The 12627-nt window shown below is 42.7% G+C and overlaps 1 protein-coding gene across 7 annotated transcripts in view; it reads right to left on the bottom strand.

The window, feature by feature from the left end:
- The window catches only part of ACTR3B (actin related protein 3B), a 45652-nt gene extending 34227 nt beyond the window's left edge, over positions 1-11425 (bottom strand). For 3 of the 7 annotated variants that reach the window (XM_024100876.3, XM_024100877.3, XM_065582720.1), the window contains exon 1: positions 11199-11425. In XM_024100876.3, coding sequence (XP_023956644.1) covers positions 11199-11242 — 44 coding nt within the window. In that variant the 5' untranslated portion in view covers positions 11243-11425. The remainder of the gene's footprint in view (positions 1-11198) is intronic. The other 4 variants (XM_024100874.3, XM_024100878.3, XM_005297188.4 and 1 more) reach the window with 2 other exon arrangements.
- Positions 11426-12627: the final 1202 nt, after the last annotated feature.

Here is a 12627-nt window from a genome sequence, read left to right as displayed (position 1 = left end):
AACGAAGAGAATCTGAAACTTCTAAAATATGGGTACAGAGCTTATTTGATGCATCTTTCTGCCGAAAACTGAAGTACAACTCCGGAAATATAGAAAAATGTTGCTGAAATTGCAAAATACTTCCATAGCAAACACTTCCCTCAGCTTCACTGAAAAGCGCAGGTGAATCCAAACTAATTCTCCCCCAAGAACTATGATGGAATTCAGTGGTCGACTGTTTTAAGCTTTTTATTAAGAACTGGCCTATTCTGATGACAATTTGTGAAGAAAATTGAGAACAAAATAAATGAAACTAGCACAGCCAAAGCAGTGAACATTGGACTAAACAAAAATGTGGAATCTATTTCCATGGCCTTGGACAAACTGCAGAAAGATTGCTGCGGTATTGCAATGCTGTTGAACTTTGGAAAGAACTTTGAAACATTGGACAAAGAAATACCAGCGATAACACAGTTAAATTGCAGGCAGTAAAAAAGCAGACGGATGTAGCACTTACTCTGCCATGTTTTCTTGCGAATATTATCTACCCAGGGTAAATCCCTAACCACTGAAGAAGATGCTGCTGCTATGACATGGGCATCTAATAATCACCCATCAATAACGACAGCCATAATAAATTTCAGGGCTGAAGGTGAACCATTCAAACACTACACATTTGCTGAAGTTTAAAAGAAAGTCATATGACTCCACTGATAGATATTACTAGCAAAGCAGCTGGAACCAGAGTTTTCTGAAGACCTAAATAGGCAGTAGCCTCTTCTGCGGGCACAGAAATAATATTTTCTTCATTCATTCGAAGTTGAGAAATCGACCGGGAGTTAAAAAAAGCAGGAAAACTTGTCTCATTCTTCCAGTCTATGAATAAAAATGAGGAAGGAAGGGACGAGATCTACCAGTTTTAAAAGTTTGAAAGACAACCTAACTTACTTAGGAGTCAGTCTCTTTTTCAAGAGATTTAGACAAGTGAGAATTTAAGCTCCAGTCACTTTCACTTAGGCACATTTGAAAATTTTCCAGGCTGACCTGAAATAATCTGTTTAATTCACTGACTAAAGTTAATCCCTCTGTTCCTTTAGTAAATCATTTAGTTGTAAATGTGAAACATGTTTTGATAAAAAAAGTGTAGTATCCAAAACATTTAAGGTTTTGTTTAATAAAAGTAAGTGTTATATGCTGGTTTGTGTGTTTAAATTAAATACCATCTTCATATAGCTTGACACAAATCAGAAGCAAAAAGTTCATTATCTAGTAAATAAGTAATGTATCATTCACCATTTTGTAACATACTAAACATATACAGTTTATAAGAATCTGAAATAATAAGCTGGATAATTGCTTAAATAAGTGTATATAATTAAAATGTACTCCCTCATATAGCAAAAAGATGCACCAAATCTAGTGCAAAGATGCTATTTAGTTGTAAATCAACATTTTTAATGGTTATATCAACCAATCAGAATGTGCCTTTCTTTAGCAAATAACTGAAATACAAATGGAAAAGTTGATTATAATCAATTATTTAAATCAAGGCTTTCCACTTGGCGATTTAAATCACTCCACCCTACTTCTTTACCTCAATTTCCTGCATCTGTGAAATGGTGATATTTACCTACTTCATAGCAGTGACAATGAATTGATAAATTGTCTTGATGACAGAATGGACAATATGAAGAAATCATTACAAGTAGGTTGAGAGAGTGTCAGAAAAATTCCTTTTATATCGATCAACAGAAAAGAGAAACAGAAGGCTCTGGAAATGGGTGCTCCAATGTGGAGCCTAAATCTACTGCATTAGATCACTGGTTGCAATCTAGCTTGGGTCAGTAGCGAGCAAAAGTAGTTAACATCTGAGACTACAAGGACTGGTTGCCTCAAGCACAAGTGTCCACATTACAAAAGTAACAACACTGGTATCCTGAAGATTGAATTGCCTTCCTACCCCTAGAGGTGCTCTCCCCTCAAGTCAGGATAAAAGCACACAGACAGTGCGATGCAGGTAAACTGCACTCGTTCCACACAAAGCTAGGGAGCTGCATTGTCAGTGCATAGGCACATTTAAAATCTTACAGTCTCCATAGAACCCACTACAAATAGCTCAAACACTATTAGGCTATCCCTATAGTAGAAAGTTTTTTCCTCCTTACCACATAGCAGCTTAAACAATAAATGTTCCTTTATGGAGTATGTACTGTAAAAACTCATTAACAGACAATCTGTTTAGCTTAAGAAATTAAATCAAATTAGCTGTGACCCTGCCTGTTAGATACTGCCCATTTCAAAATCTTTTCCAAGATCCAGCCACAATTTTCAATTATACAAAAGGATCATACTTTTATATTATCTGGTCTCTTTAAACCTTTTCAAGGCTAACAAGATAGGGACGATATAATTTTACCTGGACATATGCTATAGCTCTCATTCTGAAGTGCCTTGGATATTTACTAAAGCTTCAGAGAGGTTTCAATTACAGTCCCTAAATGGACTGGTTTATGCACAAAACTGACACTTTATGATTAGCACCATAAGAATTCGTTTAATGTTTTATGATGAAGCCTGGAGTGAATATCCAACTAAGTGAGTGACAGAACCATGCTTCTAAGGAGTATGAATAGGATCTCAAGAACTCTGATATTTACCTTTGTTTTTTGTTAAGTGGGCTTTGCTCAAATGCCTGCCGCAAGAACAAGCGAGGCTGTAATCTATAAGATCTCTGTTTCTCTGATTTAGAATGATAAAATCAAAATATTAGGGTTGGAAGAGACCTCAGGAGGTCATCTAGTCCAACCCCCAGCTGAAAGCAGGACCAACACCCACTCAATCATCCCAGCCAGGGCTTTGTCAAGACGGGCTTTAAAAACCTCTAAGGATGGAGATTCCACCACCTCCCTAGGTAAGCCATACCAGTGCTTCACCACCCTCCTAGTGAAATAGTGTTTCCTGATATCCAACCTAGACCTCTCCCCCGAGCTTAGTGTCAGCTTAATGGGGAGAATGCAGCGGGTTGTATTAAAGGGTGAACTGTCAGATTGGAGGGAGGTTACTAGTGGAGTGCCTCAAGGTTCGGTTTTGGGACCCATTTTATTTAATCTATTTATAACTGACCTCAGAACCGATTGCAGGAGTGGGCTGATAAAGTTTGCGGATGATACGAAGGTGGGAGGCGTTGTAAATTCGGAGGAGGATAGGGATATCCTGCAGGGAGACTTGAATGAGCTTGTAAATTGGAGTATCAGAAATAGGATGAAATTTAATAGTGAAAAGTGTAAGGTGATGCATTTTGGGATGACTAATAACAATTTTAGTTACAAGATGGGGACGCATTGGTTAGAAGTAACGGAAGAGGAGAAGGACCTAGGGGTTCTTGTAGACCGCAGGATGACTATGAGTCGACAATGTGACGTGGCGGTGAAAAAAGCCAACGCTGTCTTGGGATGCATTAGGCGAGGTATATCTAGTAGGGATAAGGAGGTCCTGCTTCCGTTGTACAAGGCGCTGGTGAGACCTCATTTGGAGTACTGTGTGCAGTTCTGGTCTCCCATGTTTAAAAAAGATGAACTCAAACTGGAACGGGTGCAGAGAAGGGCCACTAGGATGATCAGAGGAATGGAAAACCTGTCGTACGAAAGGAGACTAGAGGAGCTTGGGTTGTTTAGTCTGACAAAGCGAAGGCTGAGAGGGGATATGATTGCTATCTTTAAATATATTAGAGGGATTAATACAAGGGAGGGAGAAGAATTATTCCAGCTTAGTACTAACGTGGATACAAGAACGAATGGATATAAACTGGCCGTGGGGAAGTTCAGACTTGAAATTAGACGAAGGTTTCTGACCGTCAGAGGGGTGAAATATTGGAACGGCCTACCGAGGGAAACGGTGGGGGCGACGGACCTGTCTGGTTTTAAGATTAAGTTAGATAAGTTTATGGAGGGAATGGTTTAATGGTAAAACATAGTAGTCAAGGAAAGCCAAGCAATGATAGGTAAATAGTATAATGGCTAACAGGGGTCGGGCTGGAGACTCTTACCTATATGCTCGGGGTCTTACTGATCGCCATATTTGGGGTTGGGAAGGAATTTTCCTCCAGGGCAGATTGGCTGAGCCTCTGGAGGTTTTTCGCCTTCCTCCGCAGCATGGGGCAGGGATCTCTAGCAGGAGGGTCTCTGCCGATTGAAGTCACTAAAAACAGGATTGGGGACTTCAACAGCAGAGTCCAGGGAAGGGGTAGGGACAGTTTTATGGCCTGCAGCATGCAGGGGGTCAGACCAGATGATCATAATGGTCCCTTCTGACCTTAAAGTCTATGAGTCTATGAGTTATCTACGAACTTGCTGAGGGTGCAATTAATCCCATCATCCAGATCATTAAAAAGATGTTGAACAAAAACGGCCTCAGGACCGACCCCTGAGGCACTCCGCTTGATACCAGCTGCAACTAGACATCGAGTCATTGATCACTACCCATTGAGCCCGACAATCTAGCCAACTTTTTATCCATCTTATAGTCCATTCATCCAATCCATACTTTTTTAATTTACTGGCAAGAATACTGTGGGAAACCGTATCAAAAGCTTTGCTAAAGTCAAGATACATCACATCCACCGCTTTCCCCATATCCACAGTGCCAGTTATCTCATGATAGAAGGCAATCAGGTTGGTCTGGCATGACTTGCCTTTGATGAATCCATGTTGACTGTTCCTGATCACCTTCCTCTCCTCTAAGTGCTTCAAAATGGATTCCTTGAGGACCTGCTCCATGATTTTGCCGGGGACTAAAGTAAGGCTGACCTGTCTGTAGTTCCCCGGGTTCTCTTTCTTCCCTTTTTTAAATATGGGCACTATATTTGCCTTTTTCCGATCGTCCGGCACCTCCCCTGATTGCCACGAGGTTTCGAAGATAATGGCCAATGATTCTGCAATCACATCAGCCAACTCCCTCAGCACCCTTGGATGCATAAGATCTGGACCCACGAACTTGTGCATGTCCAGCTTTTCTAAATAGTCCTTAACCTGTTCTTTCACCATTGGGGGCCGCTCACCTCCTCCCCATACTGTGTTGCCCAGTGCAGCAGTCTGGGAGCTGACCTTGCCTGTCAAGACCGAAGCAAAAAAAGCATTGAGTACTTCAGCTTTTTCCACATCATCTGTCACTACGTTGCCTTCCCCATACAGTAAGGGTCCCACACTTTCCCTGACCTTCTTCTTGTTACTAACATTCCTGTAGAAATCCTTCTTGTTATCCTTCACATCCCTTGCTAGCTGCAACTCCATTTAATCACAAATGGTCCTACTTCAACGTATTGAGACCCAACTGTCCAACAGACTGAGAGTTAGAACAAAATATGTATAAGTTTCAGGAAGCTTTAAATTATTCAGGATCGGTTTCTCTAAAATAAACACTGACCCAAATTCAGAGAGAGTCTAAATTGGTGTAATTTACACCTCCTTCACACTCCCAGAGCACATAACTTGGACTCCTCCATACTTACTAGACTCATCTGACTTGCCAAATTACAACTTAATATGAAAAAAAATCATGTTTCAAGAACCTCTTTGGACTGGAGTTTGAAACAGCTTTTTCCCCCCAAATGATGCATCAGAGTGGGCCTGTAGGATAACTTAGAATGCTCAACAAAAATGCACAGCTCACTATCTTGCAGGCTTACTAATGTCCTTGACTGAATTTCTCTGCTAAAGATCCTATGGATCTTGAGGCATAGGTTTCTGATTAAGACCATCATCGCAAGACAATAACTTTGGATATTTTATTTCTTCTTCACATAGGACTGAGAAGACAACAAAGTCACGGTAATTTCCTCAAAACCTCAGTTCTTTTACTCTTATTTTTTCTGAATTTTCAGTTTATGCCTTGCTTTTTTTCTCCTCTATTACAGGATAGTAGAATAATGCTAATGCAATGTCCTGTGATCTGTAAATTAAGGAATAAATCCTGCGGATGCTTATAATTCCACCTTAATTTCACAAAAATTACAGCATTTATTGCCAATGAGATAGAAGCCTATTGGAAACTCTCCTGAGCATACATAATAGCTGAGAAACCATTTAAGAGGATCAAGATGCTTTTTTAAAAAGGCATTTAAAGGACCACTGTTATTAAAAGTCACACTTTTGCCTGAAAGTATAACCTGTTATGACAAGTAACCCTTAAGATTAATAGAACAAAGACATTAGAAAAAGTATATTACATGCACAGGAAGAGAACTGGATAAATTCATGGTGGTTAAGTCCATTAATGGCTATTAGCCAGGATGGGTAATGAATGGTGTCCCTAGCCTCTGTTTGTCAGAGGATGGAGATGGATGGCAGGAGAGAGATCACTTGATCATTGCCTGTTGGTCCACTCCCTCTGGGGCACCTGGCATTGGCCACTGTCAGTAGACAGGATACTGGGCTAGATGGACCTTTGGTCTGACCCGGTACGGCCGTTCTTATGTTCTTATGAATAGATACCTTTTTTCAGTTATTTAGTTTGGGTATAATCAATATTACTGATTCCCACATAGGTTTAATCAGTTTTCTTGTGTGAGTAGAGAAAAACTTTTTAAAAATAGGAAAAAGTGATTGTAAAGATGATAGGAGGACTCAGAAATGGATACAGCACCCTGAACTACTTTTAACTCATTTTTTTAAAATGACTATATTTCCGATTCAAATTCCAACCCAGGAATTGGCTTTTGGAGCATAACACCTAAAGCTATATAATCTAGAAATATAAATGCTTAAACTCAGGTGGCTGACTTTATCCACCTCAATACATGGCTCGCCGATGTTGCTTTCACTTTTATAGTAGTAAAGTTAAAACTCAAAGATAAACCTTGCTGTTGAAGCTTTCAAATTCTTTTCAGTTCTTGATGCTTTTTGGTTCAGGTCTTATGGATACAACAGTTCTGGCAATTTTAAACAAGTTTTAGAGTCTGTGATAGTTATTAAACTGTTACTTAATGCCAAAAGCCTTTGTGAATGCCTTGCTAAAGCAGCTCCCACCCAGGCTGCTTCAGCAAGGCATTGTAAGGCACCTAAGGCTACAAGGTAGGGGTCACAGAGCCCCCCACTAGTCTGAATTGTACTCTGGTATGTCACATCCCCCACTGCAGAAGAGTAAACTAATATCAGTGCAGGATTTCCATACAAAAGTTTGAGTTCCTTGTATTTTCTGAGAGATTATGGTCAACACTGCTCATATATTCCCCAACTTTTTGAGAAGCACTAAAAAAGAAGAGCGAGTAGAGATCAAATAAATGCTTAAATAGGGTTAACAGAGGAAATAATATAATGTTGGTGTATTATGGCTGTTCAAAGATTATTATGGAGTGGCAGTAGACACTTCGGTAATTAGAGGTGTATCTGAATTTCCATTTTAAGCCCAATTTTGGACTACCACTTCTTCCCCAAAAAATCCACAAACAATGGAATATCTGCCTTGAAGCTGACAGATGAAATTGGGCTAAAGAAGGATATTTTTAACAAATGTGAAGTGAATTAAAAAAGGGGGTCCAGAATTATCGCACATGCAAAACGGAGGTAAAGTTTTCTAACTTCCCACACACACATACTTTGTTGCAAAACTGTATGAGATACAGATTTATTTATTTTTTAAACAGTTTACTGGGTCTATCTAGTAGCAATCTAATACACATAACTAAAGATTAGGCAATAAAACTAGTTTTGAAAGTTGACAACAATTTCAATAGTGTCAGAAAGGCAAATCAGGTCTAATGGTCTTAAAATAGATCGACCTTTTCCAGATGGAGATTGATGTGAACATGTAAACTGATCACTAAGTAAAATCATCCATGGAGAAAGGATGATTTCGTCCACCAAAAATGAAGTTAGTCAGACAAGCTGTTTGCAACCTAAGACATTTTAAAAAGCAGTGGTCACCCCAGATTAAAAAAATACTTCATACCACATCTTTGTTTGCAAATGAAGATGGAGAAATAATTAAAATTGTTTTTTAGATTCATCTTTCTGACAGGGGAGATATGCATCCCTGTTCTGCTGTCATGATAAGTTCCCAGCTAGCCCACTATCCCCACTTCCTGCACACCCTATAATTCCATGTGTCCGCCAGTTAAGCAACTCTCCGAGACACGGTATGTTTCCTATGTACAAACCTCCTAGTAGGCCTACTTACATGAGAAGAACAAAGGTTAATGCATGGACAAAGCATCAGATTTCAGTGTCAGAGATATGCATGTAGGAGAAAATACAAAATCAATCCTTGTGGTGCACATTTTCAGGACTCAAGATGCAAAAAAGGAAAAGCATGTCTCCAGAGCAGAATAAAGGTAGTTTGGCAAATTTAATTATGAATATCCATACCTCCAAATATTTCAGGTTCTTCTAACTTTAACCTTCACTCTGAGTTCCCCAGGGGAGGCTTGGGAGGGTGGGGGGAGAGATTGTTTTTAATGTTAACCAACTATTTTGTTCTAGTAAGGACTTTTATCCTTCAGTTATTGTTATGCACTCCCAAACATCTGTATTTTTAAGTTTTTCCTTGGGAATTTGAATGAATTATCTGAAGCCTGTATGGGAAATGGATCAAGTTAAATAGCATATCCCAGGGGTGGCCAACATGTGGCTCTTTTACCATTAAAGTGCAGCTCATGGAGCCCCCCACGCCTCTGTCCATTCTCCACCTACCAGACTGGATGGGGAGGAGCTTGGGACCTCTGCCTTGCAGGAGGGTGGTCTTCTGAGCAGCAGGGAGGAGTGTCTCGGGGCTTCAGCAGGAGTGGGGCTGAAGCCCCGAGCTCAGTCAGGCACCTCCTGCAGGGCTGAAGCCCCAAGCCCCAGCAGGTGTGCCCCAGCTCTCAAACTACTGAAGATTGTCGTATTCAGCTTGGAGAGTCAGTAAGTTTGGCCACCCCGGCATATCCCTTTGTAATTACTTCTATCATTTGTCTATAATCACCTTCAATCATTCCACAAAATAAGACAGTCTTCAACACATACAATGGGAACATCCTAGAGACTACCAGTGAGTCACAAGCTATTTCTTGATATTAACACTATGATTGGCCCTTGCCTGGCTTGTTCCGGTATTTGTTCCCATTCCTTCCTGATTTAATCTTGTTCATCTTGGATTTAAAATCTCTTTGCTGAAAAATCTTTTCCATCTGACAGCAGACTACAAGCCAACCAAATGTTAGTAAATTTAGGACACTGCCCTGTCTTATTTGAATTAAGATGAGGTGGAAGCAAGGACTGGGAAATCACAGGCATTGCTTTTTTCAGATATGGTCTGATTGAAGATTTTCTGGGGAATCCCCTATAATTTAATCCCTATACACCAGATCAACTAATAGCAATCTCTTCATTTACCTTGAATTATTACTCTCTCAAACCATGTGCTTGGTCATTTTTCAATAACTGGCAGGAGGTTTGTCTCCTCATTCAGTTGTTTTGTATAACAACTGATCAGATGTACCTCACCTGTAAAGTCTGAAATGGTGAGGTCTTGGAATCACTCCTCAAACAGAAAACAAAAAGTTTTGTGTCCTGCCAAAGAGAGCTATTATATTTAATGCATTTTCTGGATTTTATGGTGCTACTTTTCTGAGGGATCCACTCTGAGACTTCCACAGATCTCCATCGAAGAGAAAACACTCTTTAGGTCAATCTGGTAGGAAATATTTCTGTAACACTAACACTTCTCTAGGGCACAACTCATTTCAAGTAAATCAGAGTGAGAACCACCAATTGCCCAAAGGAATCTAAAACAGAGGCAGAACTATGTGCAGAATGGAAGAGATAAAGTACTCCATCCCACTGATGTCGGAGAATACTGGACTACTGGAACCCTCAACGGGGACTATGGACTATACCATACCTGCCTTGAGAGGGCCATAATAAATTTGTGACAGACTGGTGTACATATAGGTGAGATTTATTTTAAGTTTTGCTGGAGAAGTAACTAATCCAATTTGAGGTACTTAAAGATGTACATGAATGTATGGCATCCTCTTACAGAAGAACTCACAGCAACTCCACATCAATGGTGGGAGCTCTGGTGAGCTCACCTATCAGTCTCTAAAAAAAAAAAATTCTTAGCTTTTATGACTGAGAACATAATTTTCCAAAAGTAAAACAAATACAACCAATGCAATGTTGTCTTCCTGACTCTGCTGGGAGACTGATCTCAGAGCACAGCTTGAGTAGCCAAGGTGTTCGCTGGCTAGTTCCTTGGGGGACAAGATCTCCTCCCTTCCTCAGAGCACTCAGGCAGTGAAGCTACTATATGTTTGCTACTCCAGCCTCAGGATAAAGTAGCTTCTGTGCCTTCCACCCATGACACATAACAGGAATGGCCAATAAACCTCAGCAGAAAGATGATAGTTCCACAAGATGAGCTTCTGTGGCCAAAGACAAGTGATAGGATCTGTTCCTCAGAGAGGCAACCTGCCTCCTTTCACATCTATGGGCTGTGAGCGCTGAAGCTGCTGTGTTCATTTTATCCTCCAATGAAGTGCTTATCTAGAACTTTCCCGAAGTTTCATCCATCTCCCACTCATCATCACAGGCAGCAGGTAAGATAAAGTCCCAGAATGACTTGGAAAGACTGGGAGAAGATGCCCAATACCCAGAAAATACTATCAGCATAAAACAGCCAGCTTCCCAACAGTGATCCTTTTGCTAACTTAGTCATTTTGAGTAATTAATTCACATTTTAACTATGATCCCTTAAAAACATTTACCAAAACTTAAGGCAAGAGTTGTAGGGTTGTGGTACCATGGAGGACATCTGCAGGGGGAGGGAGGGTGTATGAGAGTCTCCAGGCTATGGGATAGGGAGCCAGAAGTGATTTCCCAGGGGACAGAGGGAGGATGCCTCCCGGGGGGTTAGGGTCCGGCTCCCAGTAGGGAAGGGAAGCAGAAGAGATGGTTCCCTGGGAGAATGGGCAGGACAGCAGAGGAGATTCCCCAAGGGCAGAGAGAAGATGGTGCCCCTGCGGAGGAAAGAGGGGCTGGGTCCCCAAGGGTACAGGGGGGCGAGGCCGGGGTGGGGCGTCGGGGGAGCGGGAGCTGCGGGCGGGCCGGGGGAGCCCGTTCCCGGGGAGGGGGAGCTGCGGGCGGGCCGGGGGAGCCCGTTCCCGGGGAGGGGGAGCTGCGGGCGGGCCGGGGGAGCCTGTCCCGGGGCAGGGGACTGCGGGGCGGGCCGGTCCTGCCCGCACTTACCCGGTGCCTCCGTCTATCACACACGGGGGCAGGAAGCTCGCCATGCTCGGGAGGCGGCACCACGGACCCTACACAACCATCCAGGCCGCCGAGGCTGAGACGGCCCCGGCCGCTGCCTGCCACCGCCGGCTCGCCCGGCCCTCACTGCATCGGCGCAGGAGACCCGGGCACCATGCCGCAGCCGGCTGACAGCGCCGGCTTCAGGACGCATGCGCCGCGCACGCCCACGCCACGTGACCCGGCTTCCCCCTCGGGGGCCTGCCCGCTGGGAGGGCCCCGCCCCCCCCCGCCCCCATAGTCCCCAGGCAGCGCTGCGGGCCAATCTCACGCGTCAGCCCCTCCCGCGCCCCAAGCCCAGCGGGCTGCGCAGCGCCCCCCAGCGCCAGAAACGCCAGGGAGGGAAAGACAGAGCCACCCTCTCCTCTGCACTTTACAGGCCACCCCTTAACTGGGAGCCTAGTGGCCGGCCTGCCACCCTCTACAGGCCATGTCATGTAAGGACCAAGGTGCATCTGATCCGATCAAAAGCATCTTTTTCAAGCCGTTAGCTCTGCCAAGGATGCAGTAGGGATGTGGAGTTTCCTGTGACTGTAACGTTATGGGTGCCGACCCAGTTCAAAATAAACTCTGCCGCCTTTTGCATTTTTCAGTCAATATGAGGTTTCACAAAAAGAAGAATAGGAGTACTTGTGGCACCTTAGAGACTAACAGCCCACGAAAGCTTATGCTCTAATAAATTTGTTAGTCTCTAAGGTGCCACAAGTACTCCTATTCTTCTTTTTGCGGATACAGACTAACACGGCTGTTACTCTGAAACCTCTGAGGTTTCATACTCAGTTTCTGTCATAGCCACTAACCCTTTATTAAATCATAAAAATCTTGTCCTGTGTTTCTTTAGGTGTAGGTGGGTACCCTACAGTACAACACTCTCCAATTGAACCCACAGTATCTTAATCATGTAGGGTGACCAGATGTCCCGATTTTATAGGGACAGTTCCAATTTTGGGGTCTTTTTCCTATATAGGTTCCTATTACACCACCACCACCCCCTGTCCCAATTTTTCACATTTGCTGCCTGGACATCCTAATCACAGGTGGTATTTGGCACACTAAGAAAAGTATAACACTTTCCAAAGCAGTCTCATCTTCCATGCAAAGATCTCAAGCTTGAAACAAAAATGATTAATTAAGTTTCAACACCCTGGTCAACTATGGTGGGTTATTAGCCACCACTTCACAAATGGGGAAATGTCTTATACCTGTGACTTACCCATGATCATATTGCAAGTCTGATAGAGCTAGAACCCACATTTTTCTGACTCCTACTCTCAATGCTTAACCACAAGACCCACCTCCTTCTGGTAAGAGTATGGTTTTCTATCACCCTCTCTTCAACCTCCAACTCCTTATGCAAAGGCTCACCTATTAA

This window comes from Chrysemys picta, chromosome 2 (assembly GCF_011386835.1).
Source record: "Chrysemys picta bellii isolate R12L10 chromosome 2, ASM1138683v2, whole genome shotgun sequence".
Taxonomy (NCBI): Eukaryota; Metazoa; Chordata; order Testudines; family Emydidae; genus Chrysemys; species Chrysemys picta.
This window is presented reverse-complemented; position numbering and strand designations above follow the sequence as displayed.